General features: G+C 34.7%; 1 protein-coding gene across 5 annotated transcripts in view; it reads left to right on the forward strand.

The window, feature by feature from the left end:
- The window catches only part of MAP3K20 (mitogen-activated protein kinase kinase kinase 20), a 181,490-nt gene that overhangs the window by 61,909 nt on the left and 92,921 nt on the right, over positions 1 to 26,660 (forward strand). For all 5 annotated transcript variants that reach the window (XM_081260661.1, XM_081260660.1, XM_081260662.1 and 2 more), the window contains one exon: positions 25,123 to 25,210. In XM_081260661.1, the coding sequence (XP_081116787.1) occupies positions 25,123 to 25,210 (88 nt within the window). The remainder of the gene's footprint in view (positions 1 to 25,122; positions 25,211 to 26,660) is intronic.

Below are 26,660 nucleotides of genomic sequence, written 5' to 3' on the forward strand. Positions count from 1 at the left end.
CCTCATAGAATGAGTTTGGAAGAGTTCCCTCCTTTTCTATTTCATGGAATAATTTGAGTAGTATTGGTGTTAATTCTTCTTTGAAGGTCTTATAGACCTCAGCTGAGAATCCCTCTGGTCCTGGGCTTTTCTTGGTTGGCAGGCTTTTGATGGAGTCTTCAATTTCATTGCTTAAAATTGGTCTGTTTAAATTGTGTAAATTTTTGGAGATATATGAAAATTGTATTTTGATTCAGTTTAGGTAGTTCATATATCTCCAAAAATTTGTCAATGTCTTTGAGATATTTCTATTTTATTGGAGTATAAATTTTCAAGATAATTTCTAATTATCTTCTGTATTTTAGTAGTATCCTTTGTGACATTTCCTTTTTCATCACAAATTTTAGTAGTTTTGAGTTTTTTCTCTCTTCATTAGTGTAGTTAAGGGTTTACTAATTTTATTTACTTTTTCAAAGAATCAACTTTTTGTTTTGTCAGTTGCTTGAATTGTTTCTTTTGTTTCAATTTCATTGATTTCAGCTCTTATTTTAATTATTTCCTGTCTTCTACTGCCTTTGATGTTGATTTGTTCTTTTTCTAAGGCTTTGAGATGTCATTTTAGGTCATTTATTTGTTTTCTTTTTATTCTTTTAGTGAGTGAGCTCAATGCAATGAACTTTCCTCTTAGCACTGCCTTCATAGTGTCCCAGAGATTTTCATAAGTTGTATCAGTGTTCTCATTTACCTCTAAGTATTTTTTAATTTTCTCTCTGATTTCTACTGCTACCCTTAGTAGCATGTTATTTAGTCTCCAGGTGTTGGAGTAGCTTCTGTTTTTTATTTTATTATTGATTTCTAGTTTCAGTCCATTGTGATCTGATAGAATGCAGAGTAGTATTTCTATTTTTTTGTATTTGCTTAGAGTTGCCATGTGGTGCTGAGAAGAAAGTGCATTTACTTGATGACGGATGAAATACTCTATATATGTCTGTTAAGTCTAAATTATCATTGTATTATTTAGTTCTATAGTTTCTTTGTTTAGTTTTTTGTTTGGAAGATCTATCCAGTGGTGAGAGAGGTATGTTAAAGTCACCCAGTATTATTGTGGTTTATTTGATTCTTGAAGTTGAGAAGGGTTTTTTTGATGTTCGTAGATGCTTCATTGCCGCAGTCTGGCTGGGCACAAAATCACGAGCCACTCACAGCCTTGTAGATTCAAACAGCAATTCTTTATTCCCGAAGTCTCACTGGCACTCTACACGCACGTTCTGGGAAAATCCACACCTCCACAGGGCTCTGCATCCCAAAATACTCTCTGAATCCTGCAAGAACTCAATGGGAACTCAAGGAGTGGGCGGGCACCTGAGGCAGCAGGATATGCCCTATTCCCAGCAGGGTCCACCTTAAACCTGGAACCGCCCTAAACCCAAGGAGCGGGTGCCTGAGGCAGCAGGATACTCCCTATTCCCAGCAGGATACACCCTAAACCTGGACCCATCCTAATCCAGCAAGATCCTCCTAAACCCCCGGATCCACTCTGGTCCTTGAGCAGGGTCACCTTTCTCAAACATTCATGCAATGTCACTGCAAATGACCTAGGTCCAAGGCAAGCCCATTTCCACAATGAAGAGTCCTCCCTCTAAGCAACATTGGGTAGGATGACAAAGAAATTGCCATGCGTCATTCCTACTTGGCTGTATAGCTCTCAGCACTTCATTGTTTGGGGCATATATATTTACAATTGGTATATCTTGTTGATGTATGATTTTTTTAAAGCAGTATGAAATGTCCTTCTTTATCCTTTTTGATTAACTTTGGCTTGAAGTCCACTTTATCTGATAAGAGGAAGTCCATGTGAGTGATATGTTTTTTTTCCCCAACTTTTCACCTTCAGTCTGTGAATGACTTTTCCTAGGAGGTGAGTCTCCTGAAGACAACATATTGTTGGGTCTTTTTGGTAAATCCAATCTGCCACTCTGTCTTTTAATTGATGAGTTTAGGCCATTAACATTCAGGGTTATTATTAAGATATGATTTGTATTCCCCATCACTTTGGTTTATTGTTGGTTTTTAACTTTATTTAGTTTCTCCTTTGATTGACTTTTCCTTTAGTGTAGTTCCTCCATTTGCTGGTTTTCTTCCCCCACCCCACCCCCAAATTCCTCCTCATGGAATATTTTGCTGAGAATGTTCTCTAGTGCAGGCTTTCTAGTTGTGAATTCTTTTAACTTTTTTTTTTTTAAATCATGGAAGATTTTTATTTCATTTTCAAATCTGAAGCTTAGTTTTACTGGATATAAAATTCTCCATTGGCATCCATTTTCTTTCAGAGTTTGATGTGTTATTCCAGGACATCCTGGCATTGAGGGTCTGGGTTGAGAAATCCGCTGAGCTCCTAATTGGTTTTCCCCTATGTGTAGTTTGATTTTTTTCTCTCACAACCTTTAAAATTTTATTCTTATTCTGTATGTTAGTCATTCTCATTATAATGTGCCTGGGTGTGGGTCTGTTGTAATTTTGTCTATTTGGAGTTCTGTGAGCCTCTTGTAGTTGATTTTCAGTTTCTTTCCTTAGATTTGGAAAATTTTCTGATATTATGTCATTGAAAAGATTATGCATTCCTTTGGTTTGTATCTCCATACCTTTGTCTATTCCAATAAATCTTCAATTTGATCTTTTCATGTTATCCCTTGTTTCTTGGAAGTTCTGTTCATGTTTTTTATTTTTTTAAAACCATATTCTCTGTATGGTTAACTTTATTTTCAAGAGTATATGTTTTGTCTTCATTGCCTGAGGTTCTGTCTTCCAAGTGGTCTAGTCTGTTGGTGATGGTTTCTATTAAATTTATATTTTTTTAATTGATTTCTTCATTTCGAGGATTTCTGCTTATTTTTTTCGTAATCTCTAACTCTTTATAGAAGGGATGTTTCACTTGCTGTATTTTCTCTTTGATTTTACCCCTTATACTATCCTTTACATCGCATATCAGCTTAACTATATACCTGAATGTGCATTTCTGATGAAATTGTGTAGAATTAAACACCCAGTGCATGTAAATCTGATAAAATTTGTGGATTGTGTCCATGTCAGTTTCTTTGGGGGAAACTGAATTAAAAAAAAAAAACTATATGGGATCTTTTTGTATTATTTCTTATACTAGCATGTTAATCTATAATAATCTTGAAATAAAATGTAAAAAAATATATATCATGGTATTTCATACACACGCACAAATACACATATGTGCAACTTGGGTTTTTAACTTAGTATTTTGAGGCCCCTTTTCATGTGGCTACATATAGAGCCACTTCATTTCTTTTTGAATATCTTTTGTATTTAAATAGTATTTATTTGTTTACCTTTTACTCTATTATACTAAATTATATTTCTATTCAGAATGTAAATAAAAAATTATTAGACACATGAAGTTGTAATTAGCAAAAACTGCAAAGTGACTTTTATAAACCTGTTCAGGTATTTGAAGAAAACCATGGCTAGATTGAGAGAATAGAATGGGTAATTCAGGAAAGTCTGAATATTAAAACTTCTAGAATTTAAAACTGTAGTTTCTGTTATATAAATTTTACTGGATGGGCTTAACAATGGATTGTGGAAGTCAAAGGGAAAAGATCAGCCTATGTGATGACAGATTAATAGAATTTACCAAAATCTGAAGAATACAAGGAGAAAAGATTGAATGTTCAAAACTGGGTGCAACAGTACATGCCAACAATCCAGAGCAAGATAAATTAAAAATAAAACCACCATATCTAGACATACATAGTTCAACTGCTAAAATCAAAGGTAAAGAGAAAAATATTTTAAAAAGTGAAAAGAAAAACGACACAATACATAAAGCAGAACAATACAAATCACTGATAACATTTCATCAGAAACAGTGGAGGCCAAAAGGAAGTCGAATGACACTGTTAAGTTGCTGAAAGGAAAACAACAATAACAACAACAAAAAAAACCCTGCCAACTTAAAATTCTATATCCAATTAAAATATTCTTTGAAACTGAAGGTGAGGCCAGGTGTGGTGGCACATGGCTATAATCCCAGTGACTTGAAGGCTGAGTCAGGAGGATTCCAAGTTTGAGTCCAGACTCAGCAATTTAGTGAGGCCCTAAGCAACTTAATGAAACCCTGTCTCAAAAGAATATAGAAACAGCTGGAGATGTGGCTCAGTGGTAGTGCCTCTGAGTTCAATCAACAAAACAAACTGAAGGTGAAGCGGACATTTTTGGATGAATGAAATCTAAAATAATTTGAGATAATTCTTTGCCATCAGATTTTCACTATTATAAGTGATCAAAAATTATGGTAAATATGAGTGTAAATATTAATGATCTTTATTCATTTTGTTAATTTCTTCAAAAGATAACTGGTTGCTTAAAGGAAAGTTTTAATGTTATAGTATGGATTTTTTTTTAAGTATAGACGTTAAAATATTTAATAGTAATACAGAGGATAGGGAGGAGAGCAATCTTACATTTTATGTATAGTACAAAATTAAATCCAAGTAGATTGTGATAAAGATACATACTGAAGTCCTAGAATCTCCACTAACCCCCCTCAAAAAGCAAAACAAAAAAATCAGAACAACAACAACAAAAAGGCCAAAAAGTCAATGGAGGAATAGGAATGAAATACTAAAATAAAATACCACTCTCCCAAGATAATTCATTAATCAAAACAAAGATAGAAAAGGAGAATAAAAAAACAACAAAAACAGATGGAACAAGTGGGGAAATAAAAATAAATAGTAAACTTAAACCCAACAGTATACATAATTACATTAAGTATTAATGAATCAAGCATTACCAATTAAATGGCAGATATTGCTAGGCTGGATAAAAAAGCAAGACCCAACTATATGTCATCACAAAGTATGAACTTCAAGAACCAAGGGTTTTAGCAGATAGTGATTTAATAATGATAAGAGTTGATATCTTAGAAGATAGAACAACCGTAAGTAAGTATGTATCTAATAACAGAGCTTCACCATATGTCAAGCACAACTCCTAGAACTAAAGGTATGTCAAACTCACAATTACATTTGTAAAATTTCAACACCCCCATTGAGCAACTGAGGACATTATCCTTCACATCTATAAAATATACATTCTCTTCAGGGGCACATAGAACATTCTCCAAGACAGACTATATGATTGTCCACAAAATGAGTTTCTACAATTTCCAATCATATAAAGGACATCCACCAAGAAACTGTAGCTAACATTTTAACTAAACAGTGAAATATTGAATGTTTTTTTCTCCCTAAGGTCAAGAGTATGTCTGATCTCAAGGATGTCTGCTCTCACCATTTCTGTTCAGAGTGTGGTGGAGGTCCGGGGCAATGCAGTTAGACGAGAGAAAGAAACAAAAGGCACACAGTTTGGAAAAGAAAGTAGAAGTATCTTTTTTTTTTTTTTAATTATTATGATGATATGGAAAATCTTAAGAAATCTACAAAGTAAGTGCTAGAATTGGTCAATTAAGTTAGCAAAATTACAGGAAAAATGTTTGATTCTATTTCTGTATATTAGCAAAAAAATTCAAAAAACAATTTAGAAAACAATTTTATTTACAATAGCACAAAACACACATACACACAAATACACAGAAGTGAATTTAACAAAAAGATACCCAAAACAGAGGTACCTCTTTTTTGAAAACTATACAACATTACTGAGAAATATTTCTCAAATATAAAGATAAATGAAGATCTTTCTTATCTATATATTTTTAAAGTTATTCTTTTTTAAAAAATATTTTTTAGTTGCCAGTGACCTTTATTCATTTGTTTGTTTATTTACTTACTTACTTATATGTGGTGCTGAGAATCGAATTCATTGCCTCACACATGCCAGGAGAGCACTGTACTACTGAGCCCCAGCCCCAGCGCTGCCTTATCCATATATTGAAATACTGTATAAAGATGTCATTTTTCTCACAAAATTTATTTATATAAGAACAAAGGTTAAAGATTCACACTGGCAGCTTTGAAGCCTTATTACATGGCAATAATCAAGATAGTATGGTATTAGCATACATACAAAAATATAGATGAAAGCAACAGAACTTTATATTTAGATCTGCACATATAACAATCCATTGAATTTTAACAAATGTGCCAATGCAATTAAATATGGAAAGTGTTTTTAATAAATAGCTTTGGAACAATAGGTTATATAAAGTGAGCCACAACAATATGTAAAAATGTGATGTGTAACCAATGTGATTCTGCAATCTGTATTTGGGGTAAAAATGGGAGTTCATAACCCACTTGATTCTAATGTATGAAATATGATATGTCAAGAGCTTTGTAATGTTGTGAACAACCAATAAAAAAAAAATAAAGTGAGCCACAAATTAATTCAAGATTCTTAATAAACCTTAATGTAAATGCTAAAATTATAATGCTTTGATGAGAAAACAAAGTATTTTACAACCTTTGGTAGACAAATATTTCTTAGACAAATCAAAAGTGCTAAAAATAAAAGTGAAAATCAATCACTGAAGCTTCCAATTTAAACTTCCCCCACAAGAAAAGAAATAATTTTTTATTTTTATTTTATTTTTTTTGGTTGTCAGTGGACCTTTATTTTGTGCGGTACTGACAGTCGAACCCAGTGCCTCACACATGCTAGGCAAGCACTCTATCACTGAAAATAAATTGTTTAAAAATAAAGAAGTAATCCAGACTGGGAGAAAATTTTATAATAGATACATCTGCTGAAAACTTGTTTCCAGAGTATTTAAAGTACCTCTACAAGTCAGTTAAAAAGTCAATTAAAAAGTTTTAAAAGTAGGCAGAAGATTTGAACAGTCATTATATAACCATTATAGTCATTTGAACAGGATTAGATAATCAATAAGAGTGTGTGAAAGTGCTTAACAGTATTTGCGTTTAAGGAAATGCAAATGTAAACCGCAGTGAGGTTGTTTTAAATTTTGGCAGGAATGTGAATTGGCATATTGTCATTCACTGTTTTGGGGAGTGTGAAATGCGACTACTTTGAGATACTTTTAAAATGTTTCTTCAAAAATTAACACTCTGATTCACCAATTCAGTTCCTAACTTATTTACCCAAGTGCAATAAAATATGTCAAAAAAAAAAACCCTAGTGTATTTATGGCAGCTTTATTCATAATAGCCCAAAATATCAAATATTAAGAGCAAAATGGATAAACAAACATTGATAAAATAGAATACTAATTGGCAATAAAAATAACAAATTACTGATACATACAAATCACATAGATGGATCTCAAAAATTTGAGCAAAAGAACCAGACTCAAAAGGCCAAATAGAGTATGATTCCATTTATATGAAATTCAAGAAAAAGCAAAACTGTGATGATAGAAAGCAAAACAGAGCCTATAAGGGTTGGCATTACTGGAAAGTGCATAGGAAGATGGAAATAATCTTTATCTCAATGGTGACAATACATTGGTAGATAGGTGCATGCATTCATCAGAACTTTTACTTAAGTTCTATATATTTTACTTCAATTAAAAACCCCAAAAGTTTGATATTTTAAAAGCACACACAAAATAATAATGTAGAGGGAGGGCTTCTCCAGAAGCATCAATGCATAACTGTGTGTGTGTGCGTGCGTGCGTGCACGTACTTATACATATAGGTGTGAGAACATTTGTGTTCATATCACAATTATTTTTAAAATATTTTCATCACTTCAGAAAGAAAGAAACCCAAGCCCATCAGCAATCATGTGTCATATTGCCTCAGTTTCCCCTCATACTTCTCCCAGGCAACAACTAATCTGCTTTTATTCTCTACAGATTTGCCTAGTCTGGATATTTCAAATAATATTTGGCCTTCGTTTACTCACATGATTTCAAGATTCATGTTCAGCATTTATCTGTTTTATTCTTTTTTTGTTGTCAGCATGTAGGTCACATTTTATAGTTAGTAAGAAAAATATTAATGTTATTTATTATTCATGTATCATAGACTTAGATATACTCTGATTTAAAGAAAACAGAATATTCTGTTTCATTCTTTTTAATTGCCAACTAATATTCCATTGTATGGATATACCATGTTTATCAATTCATCAGTTGGTAGACATTGGATTGTTTCTAAATTTTTTTTATTATGAATAATGCTGACATGAACATTTACGCACAAGTTCTTGTGTGAACATATATTTTCAGTTCCCTTGGGTAGTTTCCTAGTAGTGGAATTGCTGAGTCACATAGTAACTCTGCTTAATTGTTTGAATAACTGTCCAACTATTTTCTAAAGCAGGTGTACAATGTCTTATTTCTCTTAGAAGATATGAGGGTTCTAATTCTCCACACCCTTACCAACACTTGTTATTTTTTTTTTTTTAATTATTGCTACCATGCTGTGTGTAAAGAGGTATTTCATTGGGTTTTTACTTTACCCAATGAGTAATGACATTGAATGTGTTTTCATGTCCTACTGGCCATTTATATACCTTGTTTAGAGAAACATATTGATTCTGTGTGTATTTTTAATTAGGTTATTTATCTTTTTATACCAAGTTGTAGGAGTTTTTAAGTATTATAGATACAATCAGATTTTTTAAAAGTCCATTCTGGGGTTGCCTTTTCATTTTCTTGACAGTGTCTACTAAAGCACAAACATTTTTAAGTTTGGCAAAGTTCAGTTTACTTTTTGTTGCTTATACTTTTGGTGTCATATCTAAGACTTTGCCTAACCCACGGTCATAAAGATTTATTCCTATATTTTCTTAAAAGAGTTTTATAGTTTTATCCCATACCTTGGTGTCTGTGATCCATTTCAGTTAATATTTTGTTTGAGGAAGGGTTCAACTCCATTCTTTTGTATGTGGATAATATTCTTGGGGATATTGGGAAATGAAATTTTTGTTTGGGGATATAGCTACCCTGAACAAAATAGAATATAGCCCTCAGTACCTGCCACAGCATTGATGTTTTTAACTCAAAGTAGTATACCACCAAATTTAATAAATTGTCCTAACATTTCTGAAATAAGAATTTGATAAGGAAGCATTATCTATAATAAGCCTCAGAAAGGACTAAAAGAAAAAGTTCTCTAACCTTACTTGTTAATATGATCTTATCCTAACCACTCTAAACACATGAACTTGATTAAGGAGCATTATCCATAAGTGACCTCACATGGAAACTTTAAGGAAGTTTCCTTGATTTTTTTTTTTGTTGTTGTTGTTGTTGTTGCTCTCATTTTCCTGAAGACAATGCTGAAAAACCGATACGAATTGTTATTTATTAGTTTTTTTTTTACTGTTTCTTATGCTTTCACTCAACGAACTATCTAATTACTACCTAAAAAATAAATAAATAAAATTCCCTCCCTCCCTTCCCCCACCGTATCTCTCTCTCTCTCTCTCTCTCTCTCTCTCTCTCTCTCTCTCTCTCCACCCCCCCCCACTGTGTTCTAGTCTATCTGCTTTTATCCACTAATGTTACATAATTCTTAATGGGTTCAACAAACATACCCTTAAGTGGGCATGTTGGTTCTCTATTGAAAAACAACTTGGTTATCCTCCCTGGCCCTTGGGGTCATAAAAACTTCTGGCTACTTTTGGGTAAAATTTTACGCTATAAGAGGCAGGATGTTCAGTGGATTTCAGTACAGGTTCAGCTCAGAGTTTTTCCTTTATTTTATTGTTCTAAAGTCAGTTGGAGTTAATCCCACTATTTCATAAACTTCGGGTGAGTGGGAGTAGCACTGTCCCGGGGGGAGCTTTTTTCCAGGCGAATTTACAAGCTGGGTAGACTGAGGTAAGAAGAAAAGCAGTACTTCCTGCCATATTTCCTAACCTCCTCATGGTGCTTGAAGGCTGTGTGCAGATAGTTTAATAGGAAATGTGTGGATATTGGTTATTTTGCTGATCTTTACCAAATATTCCTTTTTGGGACATTTCATGGTTTGCTAAATTTGGCTGAGTTCTTGGCTTCTTTGGCTGGGTAACTCTGGGATGCAAGATTGGTGTTTGATGAAATAAAACCTAGGGCATTCTGAAGTCTGCACTGTCTTATTTCTTCTCCCACTTGCCTAAACTGAGCAAGGTTCTTATGAAAGTCAGGTCAAGGGCTGATTCTCTTAGGCTGAATGCTCATAGACAAAGTAAAACCTGTAGTCATAGGGAATTCTGAACACCAAACAAAAATTGAGGACATGTAGAAATGATCACAATGTATGATAGGTACAACATTTATAATGCTAATGCTAATAATCAATACTTGGAACTTAATGTGTCAGTTTTATGGTGCTTTATATGCATGAACTCTATTGAATGCCTAACAATAATAAGTTGTATTCTTGCAGTGTTTTTCATTTTACAAGTGTTTTTACATTTATTTGATTCTTACTAAAACTATGCAACTGTGAGACCAGTGGAGACTGGGGAGACATGACAACTAAAGGCAGTGTGGTACCCAGGGTTGAATCCTGGAACACAAAGAGGATATTAATGGAGAAACTGGTGATCTAAACAAAGTCTGGATTTTAGTTCATGGTAATGTTCAATAGTGACATAAAATTTTAGCGATGTGGGAAACTGGGTAAGGGAATATCAAGCTCAATTGTCTTTTTCTCTTAAATAAAATTATTCCAAAAGAAAAAGGATATATTTATTTAAAAACCTTAGGATCTAGTCAAGGCAAGTTTTTGTTATCCTCATTCTACAGATTTCTAATGTTTAGAAAGGATAAGTAACTTGTTCGATATCACACATGGAAAGTGGTGAAAAAACAGGACCCAAACCCTTCTGTGCCTGTCATTCAGAGCTGCCTTAGGGAGAATGCATTGTGCTCTGTGTCTGTGATCTCCATGAATCCTCCCTACAGCCTTTGAGGGTTTCTAGAAAGAATAATTTAAATGTTTAAAATTTAATATTATTTTAAATTACACTTTATAGGGTACAATGTGATAATTCCATATGTGTTTAATGTCCAAACCCAGCTAATTAGCATTTCCATCTCCTTAAACATTTTTCATTCTCATAGTATAGATAAGAAAATCATTGTGATCCATGTTCACTAGTGGAAAAATAATTCAAAAACATATTTCCTATTGAATTTAAGTCAGTAGTCCTTCCATATTTGAATGGATAATACAGTATGGATTTTGAGACCTATTTGATTAAACCAGTACAACAGAAACCTCATTTAGGGAACATATAGAGAAGATGTGATGAAAGATGTATAAGGGCCAAAGCCTTTTTTTTTTTTTTAAAGGATGATAGTGTAGGGTGGTTTTCTGTGACCCCTGACCCAGGAATCTGAGAATGGGCAAAAAATAGAAACATAGGAACTGCTCCATCAAATTCAGATTTGTTCTGCAAGTGTAGCAGTTGTGAGGGTAATGATGGCAAGCCAGATTCCCTGGCCTGGAAGTGGAAAAGAGAAGTACTGCTCAGTTTCTTTCAGCTTAGCAGCTTATTTTTCATATAGTAGGGTGACTTTAATAGATTTACTTATAAATTTGCAGAACTGGGCTTTTGGTCATCTGGGTATACTTTGGTCTTTGAATTTATAGATTCTTTTGCTGCTTGTGTTATTGTTACCAGAGCCCTAGGCCAGAGGGCTGACTTTAGCAAGGGGTCCCAGCAAATCAGATCTGACTACTTGCCACAAAAACCAAACAGAAAAGTAATGGTAAAATGCGGGAAAGGAACTTATTAAATTACTATAGTTATATGGGGAAGCAAAAGAGGATCATCAGCATTTCCAACTCTCTTCATGGGTAGCAACTTGAGCTTTCAGATTATACAGACGGGGGACCAGAAATATGCATAGTCAGGAAGTCTTGGTCACACTGGCCTGGTTGATCATTACCTCCGGATTGGTTGAGTTTTTGCCTGATGGGTAGTTTCCACTTAAAACAAGATGAGCCCTGTTGTTCTTGGAATCCTAGGTGACTCAGAGCAGAGGGGACAGTTGGAGAATGCAGGTAGAGATGCCAAGTTTTTGTGTTTTTTTTTTTTAATATCCTGTTTTTAGTTGCCTGTTTGACATTTGTGGGTTCAAGTAAAGAGTGTGAATACTTGTTGCAGTATTACCTGCATAGGTTAACGCATGCCCTAACTATTCTGATTTTGTGTTTTCTAGACACTCTTTGGTTTATGGTCAGTGCCCTGGACAGACCTGTGTTTTGGCCTTTTTCTTTTCTTCATTTTTTCTCTGTGCTGTTGCTGTCAGTCTGTGGATCTGCTTTCTAGAAGTTTCTAGTTCTGACTGATGTTCTGTATATCTGGGTTCATTTCTTTTTTGAAATGTTCTTTGTTCACTCTAGATACAGTTTCTAGCAGCTAATAATTGGGGAAAAGATATGCCCATCATGAGGTTCACATATGAGTTTGGTCCATGAAACTGTTTTAATTTGATACTGGTTTTCTTATTTTCCATGTGAAGAACAAATTTAGTGACATTAACACACCTGCAAGGCCACACAGTTCATACATGGCAAAACTGAAATTCAACTTTAGGGTTTTCTGACTCAGAAGCAGCGAGGCTGCAGTTTTAGGTTGTCATAGAACTGCTCTGAGGCCAGTGGCTGTTGGTCCTGGCTGCAGATTTAACTTTCCCAGGGAGCTTTTAAGAAGCACTCATTCCTGTGCTCTACCGCATACCAATTAAATTAGATTGAACTCAGAATATTAGCCTTGAAGAGACTTCAGTTCATTCTGTCTGTCCTTTTTACCTCCACATTTGGACATTTAATTAGTAGTTAAGCTGAAGCCCCAAATAACACAACCATCAAGTATCAGAACCAAGACTACAAGTTCTTTCCACATTCAAATCAAATAAATGTGTTAGAGCATTTACTCTGTACAAATTTTTAGATGTATGTGTAGTCACAGGTGAGTTTGTTTATTCATGTGTAATGTTATAGAAATGTGTGGGCATGTACATCTTTGTGATTTTAAAAATTTACATTCATATTTCACAGTTAAAATCATAGGCTTTGCAGCCAGGGTTGCCTCATTCAAATCTTGGCTTCACTGTTTCTTAGCTGTCTGACTGTGGGGCAAATTACTTAACCACTCTGCTCCCTGGTTTCTTAGAGATAAACTAGGGATGTGATGGTACTTTCTGCATGAATTGAATGAGTTAATGCATATAAAGTGATGAGCCAATGTTGATACACAGGAAGTGCTCCGTGACTGTATGAGTAAGAGTGTACTCGGTTTACAACTTCTGAAACTTAAGACATGGTACATGGATTGCAAAAGAATTATAATAATGAAACTGTTTATGTGTTTGGGTTCATATGTGTAAAATTTTATGTCTTCCTATAGGCTCTCAGCAGACTGTTTTCTCAGGCTTCATAGCCCTCCATCTTCTGTCTCCTGGAAAACAGGAGTTTCTAATTTATTTTCTTCTTTGTCTCTGGGTTCACTGTGGAACCATGATATCTCAACTCAGCTTGGCAATGACCTTCTGTGCATTTTGTAGGTAACTGTCTTGATCAGCCAGAAAGTTGCTCTGGTGCAGGTTGTTGGCATATTGCATCAGTCATCACCAGTTATATTTGCTTATGTCAGAACAGCCCCTGTCTCTTGGGAGTCATAGACAGTCAATAGGCAGTATTACAGAGACCCCTGAATCATGGATATGTGAGGAAAAGCACCCATGAGGCTCCGTGTATTTTCCAGTTGTAGGCAACACACTTAGGTCTGCCTTCTTAGCAACCAACTGGAGGAGCATAAGATAATAGGTTGTTAAAGTAATCACTGAAGCAGTGGGGTAAAAACAAACTGGTATTTAGGAAAAGCACAAATATTCTTTTTTAATAAGACCATTATACATCGGTTATAACTTTGCATGATTGAATTAAAGAGCAACAACATTTTTCTTTCAGCTGGAAAGAATTTAAAGTTGGTTTTGAAGAGAATTCCAATAACCAAGTTTCTGTCATAAAGCAATATCAGGATAAAAAGTGAATGTATTCAGCCTGGTGATTTTACTTAAAACCAATTATTTGAATGTATCTTCAGAATGACCAATGTGTTTTCATAGACAGGGGTAAAATAACTAAAAGAATAGGTCAAGAAAAATAAGAATTATAATTTTTAAGCTTAGGAAAAACTGACTAATGTAAAACTTAGCCTTCAGATGTTATTTTTCACTATCTTCACCAAACACAAATGAGGACTTGGGTTTCCACATGAAGTTAGTGAAAGAATAATGGTGGCCTGTGCTGGTGGTTGTTAAGTATCAGAGGTTTGTTCAAGTGGATGCTAGCTTTTTTTTTTTTTATCAAGCTATTAGGGGAGAAGTAATCTCTGTTAAGAGTGGAATTGTCTTAAGTTGTGGTTGTAGTTGGGGACTAGGAATACAAAGACTGGAAGACTTCAAATCCATTCATTCTTAGAATTCTGATTCCAAATTATCTGCATTATGTATTTGTTAGAGTTTGGTACTTTTATTTTTTATTTTTTTGCATTCAACAAACCAAAAATGTCTGACTTATGAGAAACGCTTGCCTTTGCTTTTAGTTATTGTTTTGAGTGTATTAACAGCAACCCAAAATAGTAAAATCATTAGTCACTTAGCTGAAGAATACAGGTATTCAAAATACTATCTAATTGGAGTCTAAAAGATGTTAAAGGACTTTTCAGACTATTTTAACATTAAATTTGCCTAAACTCTTCTAAATGATTTTGCAGATTTCCATAATAAATGTGGCAAACATTTCTTTTATGGGATGTAAATAATTAAACTCTGTTGCACTGTAGAGTAATATTATAAAGCACTTAGCTAATCAGATTGTGAGAGTTGCTCAAAATTCCTAACCGTGTAATTTTTGCATAGAGAGAGGGTGCTTCATGCTGTGCAATTAACTGGTTTTATTAGCTATAAATTTGGTTGTTGCTGGCTGGCCTAATGGCCCAGAGCCTGTGAAGAATTAGATCTTGGTTTTTGACCAAAATCCTGTGCAGTCAAGTGTCAGGAAGGCATGGAAATCTTGTAGTGGGGACAATGGCTGAGACTCAATGAGGAGTTGTTTCTCATGCTTCTGTAACTAACTCAAGAGCGCTTTGGAATTTTCTAGGCCTCTTGTAATGTTTGGATGCTGCATAAACTGATGTTCCATTGTGTTCTTAAATTAGGTTTGAAAGTAAAGCAGTGATGTAGTGATTGTAGCTGGACGTGGAGATCAGACTCTTTTAAAAACCTGGCTTCCCATTTACTGTGCCCTAGGGCATGTTTTAAAATTTCTCCTTGCCTAGATTTCTTTCCTTGTGAATGTTTGATAATAGTAGGCCCTTGCCTATGGTTTTTGTGACAATTTAAAAGTTCAATCTTCATCAAGCATTTAGCCTAGCTCATAGTAGGCACTCAATAAATGTTAGCTATTAATATAGAGGAATTATACAATTGGAATCTGTTTAAGCATGGCATTTTTTAATTAAAAAATGTTTAAAGGCATTCATGATTTTATTGGATTTTTTAAAGAGAAAAGACCAGAAATTAAAAATATATATATGAGAAGAGGTAAGAGATTTGAATTCAGATTTTATCACTGACATTTGACTGCTGGCAAGTGAGCTTAAAACCAACAAAGATCCAATTTTCTCAACATTTAAATATGATAAAATATTTTGTTGGTGAGATTCATGTAGGGTAAATGTTTTGGAAATGTTAAAGTGCTATATTTAGGTAAAAACATAAGTAAACATGGAAAGTTGATAAATACCTGAGGCTAATTAAATCAAGGAAATATGGAAGTACGATCTTCATTATTGCAAGAGAGAGGAATTTCCTCAGAAACTTATCTTGACAGAACAATAAATGATTTACAAAGGAAGAGGATGGAGACAGAGAAAGGGATTGGCATTGGTTGAGCACCTGGTATTTTCCTGGCACTGGGATAGGATTACAGAGCCCATTGACTTAATGAGGAAACTGAGTAACCTAAGAGATTAATTTCTTCAAAGTCCCTGTGTTAGTTAGCTTTGTGTTACTGAAACAGAAACCTGAGATGAATTAACTTAAAAAGAAGAAAGGTTTAGTTTTTCTCACAGTTTTAGAGATTTCAGTCCAGGACCTGTTGGCTCCATTGCTTTGGGTACTGTGATGCCACAGTACATCATGGCTTGAGTACTTGCCAGAGGAAGCCTTTTCACTTCCTGGCTAGCAAAAGAGAGGAAGAGAAGGGGACTGGGATTTCATTTTCCCTTTAAAGTGCATGCTCTCAGGGGCCTAAGACCTCCCACTAGACCCTGCCTCTTAAAAGATTTCCACCGATTCCCAATAGCACCAGGATGGGCACTAGCCTCTTCCACTTGGGCCTTTGTGGGGGATTTCAGACCTAAATTACAGCAGTTCCCCTTACTTGTAGGTAGAATAGCCAAGACTCACTAAAGCCTGTTTGCAGAGGACATCCAAATACACCACAGTTAATTAATCAGATTGTTGTTAAGCTCCTCACTCTGTGCAAAGTAGTACTAGTAATGCATTAATTTTCCTGAATACGGATGAATAGCAATTTAAAGCACAAAAGAATCTAGGAGGTAATTTTGTTCATCCAAGTCATTTTCTAGGGAGAAAGCAAGGTCCAGAGTGACCAAGTGCTTTAGGGCCATCTATTTTGGAACTAGAATTGAATTTTCACTTATGTATGCCAATATTTAATGATGCTTCTATTCAGTTTTTAGAAGCCTAATAATCTTTCAGTTCTTGAAGCCTTCTTTAAGGGAGATGTTCTTTGGGGAGATTTTTTGAATAGTTTAGGATAAAGTGATCTTTCATTCACCAAGTTACATAACTTGTTTAGTGGAAAGTCAGATTCTCATAATATTTTTGTCACTCAAATGCAGGTTGTTTCAATATATTTTGCTGTTTCATATCATCACAGTGAGAATCAGGGTGAGCACAATGAATGTAAACTCTCTTAGCTTATTTGTGATTTGGTGGTATCTTTCAAGTCCTTGGTCTTAACTCTTCACTATTTGCTTTTCTCAGTTCTAGTCATCCTCCTTTCCTTCCAGGTTATCTGTCCTTTTTCTTGGCCAGTTATCTTCTTAACTAGAGAACAACATGAGCCCTGAAAGGAGCTCAGGCCCCTCTCCAAGTGGTGAGTCTCTACAACGTTCCATGCAGGAAAACCATTGTGCAACCAGAGACTTCCCAGCACTGGTGATGTTTGTGGTAAAAATCACACATGACTGCATCTCAGTGGTTCAAGAAGCATGAGCAGAGGCCTGTCATCTGCTCAATGACTGGTTTATTTTTTCTTCTTAGCTTTCATAGCCAATTTCTTTCCAAAGAAAAGCCTTCCTGACATCAAGCATCATTAAGAATATAGGATATCTTCATTATAGAACCAAAATTCAGTTCATTTACCCTTCCTTATTTCCCCAAATACCTAAGGCACACCCCTTGAAAGAGAACATGTAGAATTGTGAAGTTTGCTGCTTATCATGTGATAGTTATTGAAAACATCTCATAAAGTTCAAGTGACTCAAAGAGCATGACCTGAGTATGACACTTGGGTGTTTAAATAGACAATTGAAAATCCTCCAAGTCTACTTTTTAAGTTGTTCTTGTAACATAGCATTTTCAAAAGTAGAGGGGCTGGTTTTCCATTTTACCACACATGTAAGAATGAGGTTTTTTTTTTTTTTAAATATTTTTATTTTAGTGGGCTGGAGGCATACCTCTGTAGCCAGGTGCTGGCCTAGCATGTGTAAAATCCTGGGTTTGATCCCCACTTCTTAAAAAAAAAATACTCGTAGCTACAGATAATCTTGGGAGTAAAAATATAGTGAATTAAACAGTATTTTTGTTTTGTTTTGATCCAGTAAGACCCTGGGAATTTGATGCATAAAAGCTGAGCTTGAGAACTTTGCCCAGTTATCTTTATAATCAGAACCTGAAACAATTAGCAGGGAAGGGAAGGAAAGTTCTACCTATCTCTTCCCTGAAAGAACTCTATGTTCTGACCTCACGGATTTATAAATACAATTTTAGGAGTTTTTAAATCAATAATTTCTCATTGTCCTTACATTCTGCTAAGTACAATGGTTCTCAGCTCTGTGGTGATAAAGATAAGAGGTGCTCTGTACTGAGAAGACCAGTGCTTTCATCTTTTACAACCTGTCCTTTTATATGGGCCTAATTCATCTGTTGTGGGCATTTATGGTATTGGTCCAGGGAGGGAGCGAGCCTGTGTGAAATGCAGCCCAGCTGAGAATCAGGGCTCCCTCTCTCAGTACACCTTGGAGGAGCATCTGTCTGCAAGAGCATTCTGGAGCATAGTGGGTATGAAAAGTGCAGACTTGACCCAAGCCTCTTCACCTGCACAGATGGATTCTGGAAATATCTTGGGTAGAAAATATAAAATGGAATGTTTAAGACTAAGCAAACCTTTGCATTCTTAACCTTAAAAGGTCCAATGCTTGGGCATGCTTGAAGAATCCAAAGCAGGAAAGGATGCTCAAGAAATTGTGTTCACTGTGTTTGTCTTGGACACAGAACCTTCAAAAGGCAAAGTGTACCCGTCCAAATCCTCATAAAGTTTAAATCAACAATGAGTTGATGATATATTTCAGGTGTGGCTTCTACTATTGTATAGTTGATTTACTGTCATTCTTATGAAATCTAGATTAAATTATCCTTCCAGAGATAAAAGAACAAAATGAATATAAAATAAATTCATTTCCTCTAGTATTTTGCTCTTCTCATTATAGTGTTCAGAGTAAACAGGTCCTAACCTAGGCTCTCTATAAAAATTATTTAAATACACTAAATATTTTCATTGATCACTGTTTTTCCTTCATCCTTCAAATGTTATTGAGTACTTTCTGTATATAAGGAATCTGACCTTTTCCCCACATATGCTGTTAAACTAGTCATTTTACAAAAGGAGTAGAGAAGGTTTTCCCAAAAGGCAGAGGTCACAGGAGCAGACAAAAGAAGAAAAAGGAGTATCATGTAAAAACATTCAGAGCCTGGTACTGAGCAGGTATAAATCCATCTAAAGTGTGCTCATCTCCTTTGCCCGCATCCTCAGCACTGTGGCTCTCGGAACCCGTAGCCTTCTGTAGGAGGAACCTGGGTGAACATTAGTTTATTCCAGATCCATGTCAGGAGAAGCTGACAGGTCACAGGTTAACTACCCTAGTTTTTATATGCCTATAGTATCCTGGGAAGATAGAATTTTACTTTTTGATGCCTCAGTGCTAGGGAGAATGTGAATTTCCTTGTAAATCAATATTTTCAACTCCATATTTATATGTTCTTATCATATATATATTACATATAACATGCTCTTATTGCTTTTTCTGGTTTTAAAAATTATGCATGCTTATTATAGTTTAGGAAAAATTTAAAATAACCTATGATTCTTTCTTGAGATAGATAACCACAATTAATGTTTTGTTTTATTTCTTCCCATTCTTCTGTATATATCATTTAGTTTATTTTATTGGTACATTATTATTCTACATAATAGTAGGATTCATTATGCCATATTCTTGCATGAGCATAATATAATTTGATCAGTCTTATCCCCAATACCATCTTCTTTTCTCCCCTCCTCTTGTTACCTATTTTTTTTAAAATATGGGATCATCACATATCTTTTCTTGAATTTTGGCAGAATATAGTGACCTGAGACCCATATTGGTATTTTGGAGACAGAGCTGTTTCTGGAGAGGGCCTTTGACCTTACTTTTACAGTGTGCTTAGTTGACTGTGTCAGCTGAATGACTGGATGAGCCACTTTTCTTTCTCTTACTATCATACTCACATGCAAACCAGAATCTTAGAATTGATAAGGATCTTATAGATCAGGGTCTGTGGAGTAGTATGTTTAAACAAATACAACAGAGAACAAAAAGGAGCCATTGCCATTCATGGGCAGTAAGAGTATACCCTGTGTTCATGCCAGCTACATCATAGGTGGAAACATGTACCCTGCTGAGACATGGTCCAGCTCAGCATAGGGCCATAAAGCTTGTTCTAAATATAAGATGTGAGTGGAGACTTCCAGCTTAGTGATGTGGGGCTTCATACACTACAATTTTCATTATAACAATCAATAGGTTGTTGTCATATCTTTGTTTTATTTTTATTTCACAAAAAGAAGCTAATTCAGTTTGTTTGCTTGTTTGTTTTGGTACCAGGGATTGAACCCAGGGGTGCTTAACCACTGAGCCACACCCCCACACCCTTCAGTTTCCTTTTTTTTTTTTTTTTTTTTTTTGACATGGTGTCTTGCTAAGTTGCTGCTGGCCTGGAACTTGCAATCCTCCTGTCTCAGCCTCCCAAGTCCCTGGGATTACAGGCATGCACCACTGAATTCAGTTTTATTTTTAATATTTTTGTCATATAAACACACATAGACTTATCAATGGACTTTAGAAGATACAAAATAAGTTTTAAAGATGTTGAATCTTTTTTTTTAAGAGAGAGAGAATTTTTTAATATTTATTTTTTAGTTTTCTGCAGACACAATATCCTTGTTTGTATGTGGTGCTGAGGATCGAACCTGGGCCGCATGCATGCCAGGCAAGAGCGCTACCGCTTGAGCCACATCTCCAGCCCAAGATGTCGAATCTCTAAGAATATTGTGGCAGATTTCCAAAATTAAATAAGTTTTAATTTGGGGCTTGGGTGATAAAAAGTTTTCCGTTGTCCCCCCTCCCCCCCATGCTAGAAATTAAACCCCAGGCCCTGAGGCATGCTAAGCAATTGTTCTATCACTGGGCTCCCCTCCCCTCCCTGAAAAACAATTTTGGATTAAGGAAGGGGATGGGATCTCTGGAGGTGGAGATACTAATCTTATCTTAAACTGTTGAGAAAGTCCTTTAAGGAAGGGAATTAAAACTGATCTTTGACTTCTTTTAATATCTCCAATGGAATTGGTCTTTTGGAACCTGTGTGCTGGTCAACTTCTGGGAACATGGCACACTGAGCTAATAGCTCATCTCTGCATATAAACAAATAGAAATGCCAGATGAAAATGAACAACAAAACACCTACCTCCTCTCCAGGTTTATTAACAAATTGAAACTCTTGTAATTTTTTCTATAAAAAAGAAGGAAGGAAGGGAAGAAGGAACTGGCCTCAGCTGTAAACAGTGAGAGCAGGCACACATTTCACTGCAAAGATAGCATAGGCATTTTTGACCATTGATACATGCATTCCTCATAGATATTTTTATAGGTAGAGTTTTCGCTACACCATTCATTCCTCTTATTGAGACCCTTACTTTTTGGAGTATGTTGGAGCTTGAGTTAAAGTTGTTGCAGTCTCAGCTACTCCTTAGATCCTCAAATCCTAATCTGAACAATTACATATTTATTCCATGGTTATTTAGACCTTATGATGATTATTGAATACATAGATTCTGATAATCTCTGCAAAAGTCTAATCATCTTTCAAGCTTTTTTATTGTGGTAAGATATATATATATATAGCATAAAATTTGCCATTTTAACTTTATTTAAATGTGTAATTCTTTATTTAAATGTGTAATTTAATTATATTTACAGCATTATGCAGTCATTGACACCATCTATTTTCAAAATTTTTCATCACCCCTAACAGAAGCTCTGAAACTTAAGAAGTAACTCCTCCCCATCTCCTCCTCTGCCCAGCCTCTGGTAACCTCTAATCTGTCTAGTATGCTTTCTCTCTGAATTTACCTACTAAGTACATTTCAGATAAGTTTTCAAGGTTCATCCATTTAACAGCATGTATCAGAATTAATTCCTTTTATGGCTGAAGTAGTATTTACACATCACATGTTTGTCAGCATATGAACACTTGTTATCACTTTTGGCTATTGTTAGTAATGCTGTATGAAATTGGGTACAAGTGTCTGAGTCCTTAGAATAGTGTTTTGCAAAGTATAAAATGTGTAGATCCTATATAGGAAAAATTAAGACTTCTGGATTTCAAGTGTTGACAAAAATTATTACTCATTGTAACTGAAGTAGACACAAGAAGTTGAGAATAGCTCATATACCTATAAAAATCAAAATTAAATTTTCAGTTAAAGGTAAAAACAAAATCAATACAATTGAAATCAGCAATTTGTATAAAATTATATTTACTGAAAGCAAATGGTTTATGTTGGTTTTAATAATGTAAAAATTTTTTGGCATGATGGACCATTATTAATTTAGCTGTCATCATTATTATGTTTCCTTTTTAACAGCAAGCTTATTTTTAAAACACTAGTACATTATTTTGATGGACAGTCCATCTACTAGTGTGTCCCAGGATGTAAATCTAGGAAATAATGGAATAATAACACTGTCGCAAGCAGACTCCTATAGGTACTTACTATCAGGTACTGACTGCTGGGAGCACAGGTTTTCATCATTCAGTTAACTCCACGCTTGTTTCTGTTGGAGCTTGTCTGAATTGCTAGCATCCTGATATCATTTGACTTTTTTATTTTTTACAAACACGTCACTTATTGTCTGCCTGTTGATTATTAGCCTATTTCCATGAAACTAGAACAGCACTCTAAAGTATTGTATTGTTTTCATGTTGTTAAATCAGATTCTGAGTTCATTAAATAAAAACCTAAATCCTTATTCCAGGAAAATGTCCTTTACTTTCAAAGTACACTGCAAAAGGGTAGTCTTGTGTTCATACTTACCAACTTCTAAAAGGAATAAACACTATCTTCCTCAAGGTATTTCTTGGCAAAACCTTAAATATAAACATGAAAATAAGCTGGAACGCTAAAAGTCTTCTGATTTATAAAGTGGTCATCCAAGGATTAAAAATATTCCCATATTTGTTCATTACTGATACAGAAATTTTTAATGGTCACAGAATTCAGATACCCCAAAGAATATACCAAAGGGTGGTAGTTCCTGGTTTGACAAATACCAATCCAGACATAACTCTACTGCTTTTCTCACATTGCATTCTAATACTTTATTCCCAAAGTGTTGATCTGCCACTGAAAATAGGGCAGCTTGTGATTTCCAAACTTTGTGTAAATTCTCTTTTTTAAAAAAATTTAATTGATTTTATTTTTTTTTAATACATGACAGTGGAATGCATTACAATTCTTACTACACATATAGAGCATGATTTTTCATATCTTTGTATATAAAGTATGTTCATGCCAATTCATGTCTTCATACATGTACTTTTTTTTGCATTACAATTCTTATTACACATATATACCACAATTTTTTTATATCTATATAAAGTATGTTGACAGCCAATTCGTGTCTTCATACATGTACTTTGGATAATGATGTCCATCACATTCCACCATCCTTGAAATCCTGCATCATTTCATAATGAGAATTTAGAATTGCCATGTAGATGAATAGTTGTAATGCCCAAGTAAGGCATTTTCTTCCTGATTGGGAAGTATGAGAGGGTGGTTCTTAGTAAACATAGAGGCTCTGCACCTAGTAGGCACTTGACGGGTGCTAAGGAATTGTTTGTCTAAGCAATAATAGCCCCCTTCAACACAAAAGAAAAACACTGTCAGCTCAGCCTTGATAAGTGTCCTATCTAATCAATGATAATTTTCCTTTCTCTATTCCATATTAACCCCCTGCCATTCCTCAAATCTGTTTTCTACCTATTTGTATCACCCTCAAAAACAGTTTCACAGATTATTTTTTTTTCAAATATTTATTTTTTAGTTGGACACAATACCTTTATTTTATTTATTTATTTTTATGTGGTGCTGAGGATCGAACCCAAGGCCTCGCATGTGCTAAGTGAGCGCTGTACCACTGAGTCACAACCCCAACCCCAGATTATGTTTTTAATGAAATCTCAACTCTTACCCTATAAAAAAATATCAATTCATATGTGCAGATTCCCAAAGGGCAGGTCCCATTCTTCTTCCTCTTTCTCCCTGTCCTCTTCCTCTTCCCTCTTTAAAAAAATTGTTTTTATTGATAGTACTGGAAATTGAACCCAGGGCCTCACACCTGTTAGGCAAGCATCTGAGTTCCCCCTTCTGACCAGGGCTTCTCCATGTTTTTTTTTTTTTTTGGGGGGGGGGGGGTACTGAGGATTGAGCTTGGAGGACTCAACCAATGAACCACATTCCCAGCACCCGCTGCTTTATTTTTAAATTTTGAGACAGGGTCTCACTGAGTTGCTTGACGCCTTGCTTTTGCTGAGGCTAGCTTTGAACTTGCAATTCTCCTGCCTCAGCCTCCCGAGCTGCTAGGATTACAGGTGTGCACCACTTGCCAGTCATCCATTTTTGTTAATGAAGATATTTTTCTTGATGATCTCCTTTCTGGGGTGGGATCTTAAAAATCTACTATTTTCTTATTGCTAGTAACATAACTTTCACTTAAAATATAAAACATTTTTTATATTTAACTCCCATGATTTTATGCTTCATTATATTTATAATTGATTAACTATATTTTATCTCCATAAAACTAATAAAATTTCAATGAATATATATATGATTTATCTAGGCAGTATCTAATATTCTATAGACATTGTCAAGTATGCACAGTGGTATGTCTGTTTTCTATTTTAACAATTAAGTTTAATAACTATTTTTTGCAATGTCACTCTTCAGTGCAGTTTTCTGTATTAATATATTTCAAAGTATACAAACATGGTGTCCTATCAGATCACAGTGAAGGTCAAGAGCCTACCTTTTATTTTTACAGTAACTTGCATACAAAAAAGAACAACATAATATCTGGAATAAATTATTAGGTAATAATATAAATGGGTATTACCTGAATCTCTTCCATTAATATTTGAAAATCTCTACCTTAATTTTGACTCATACTATCAACAGAAGTTTAGACTTGCTGTGGCTTCCCAAAAGAGATATTATGCAGAAAAAATATACATATTTGGTTATTAGGAGAAGGGCTTTAACTGTATGGCATCTACCTCTTGAGTCACCCTCCTTACTGTCAGTCATGCAGACTTTCTAGTATCCACCTCTTTGGTTGCCTTTTCAGCCTCATTTCCTTTTTAAATTTTCATAAAGCTTCAAAAGAAATTTTTTAACTTTCAAGCATTTCACTAAAGACAATTTTCTCAGCATCACATATTGTTGTATATCTCTGTAAATGTAAGTAAATAAAATTGAATAGGAATCCTATTTTATTAGGCTATTATAAATGGAATTTTATATAATTTTGCATTTGATTTTTGTACAGGCAGAAATACTGAGTGTCCTCAGTCACAGAAACATCATCCAGTTTTATGGAGTAATTCTTGAACCTCCCAACTATGGTATCGTCACAGGTAGGAACTCGTTATTTGACTTCTTTCTTTCCCTAATTACCTAGCTTTAGATTGCTTAATATGCTAAAATGCTTAATATTAGGTTCACTCATGAATTGTGTACTACTGTCAGATGTCACTTTTGTTGCTATAAAGCATTAATAAATCTGATTATATCAATATAATTAAGAATAGTGTTTCCACTTCTACCCATGTTTAATTGTGCTAATTATATCTGCGTAAATGCTATTTAAATGCACTCGCAGCTGCAATGCCAATACTTAAAGGTGCCGTTTAACTAAAATTTCATTTAATTAGTTGAAATGAGAGATGTTTTTTGTAACTCTGTGACCTTTTATAAATTAAGATTTCTTGAGCTATTCATGCTGTAATTCTTTGCAAGGCATTTTAATCCCATTAGAGCATTTTTTCTTCAAGGTCTCTGACTTGAGAACAGTATTTTTCAGGTTTGGTCATCTGATCTGATAATGACCTTGAACTAAATTATCACTTAATTTGCAGCAGTGATTTTTTTTTAACTGATGGAAATACCCTTTTCAAAAATGAGCACATAGAATATTTTGCAATGTGAAAACAGAAAGACCTATTTTAATATTCTGTGATTATATTTGTACAATCCAATGGGAAGCTTTAGGTCTACAGTAACTATAAGTTCAATTTTAAAGTAAGTAACTTTGGTCAGTTCTTTATCATGGCATTTCTTTGATTAAAAGCAAACCAAATAAAACCTCTGAAAGAATAGCTCTATTTTCTTCTGCCACAGTAGTAAGAGCCTGGATTGTCTTTAAAGAAAATAGCAATAAAACACCCTCATTAAACAAATAATTATGTTAGGTACTTTCTTATAGATCATCTTACCTAATGCTTACAATAACTCTTTGAGTAAGGTGAAATAATTTCTATTTTACAAGTAAGAAACTAAAACTCTAATCGAAGTGACTTTCCCAGAGTCCTCCAGCTAGTGGTAGAAACAGAGGGGTTCACATTTCCCAGACTAAGTTTTCTTGAAGCTCCTTTTGAATGCAAGCCAGGTTCTGGAAGGCTATGAGCTTACTTGTTCTTTAGTTCACAGGGACATGTTTGCTGTTACTTCGGTCTTCTGGCGATATGTAGTTTAACATGCTTTTGCTCTTTAGTAGCATTTTTACACAGGTTCTTAGCTGGAGGGACTTTTAGCCCAAATTGCTACCTTTAGGCTTGTATCAGAAATGGGATATGCTGCAATTTTCCTCTTGAGCCTGTGCTTCTTATTAACATGGATACCTCCAGTTGTGTTTGGTGTTAGGGATAAATCATACCTAACCTTTTGTATCAGTTTTCTGACTTAGAATTAGACCTTTTCCTAATTCAATTATCATATGGCACCTTTTCCCCAAATTCATTTTTTTTTTTAAATTTTTATACATGTGAATCTAGTTTTCTGATCCTCATTGGTGGCTGATGCTATTCT

The sequence above is a fragment of the Spermophilus citellus genome, assembly GCF_964194105.1.
Source record: "Spermophilus citellus genome assembly, chromosome: 11".
Classification (NCBI taxonomy): domain Eukaryota; kingdom Metazoa; phylum Chordata; class Mammalia; order Rodentia; family Sciuridae; genus Spermophilus; species Spermophilus citellus.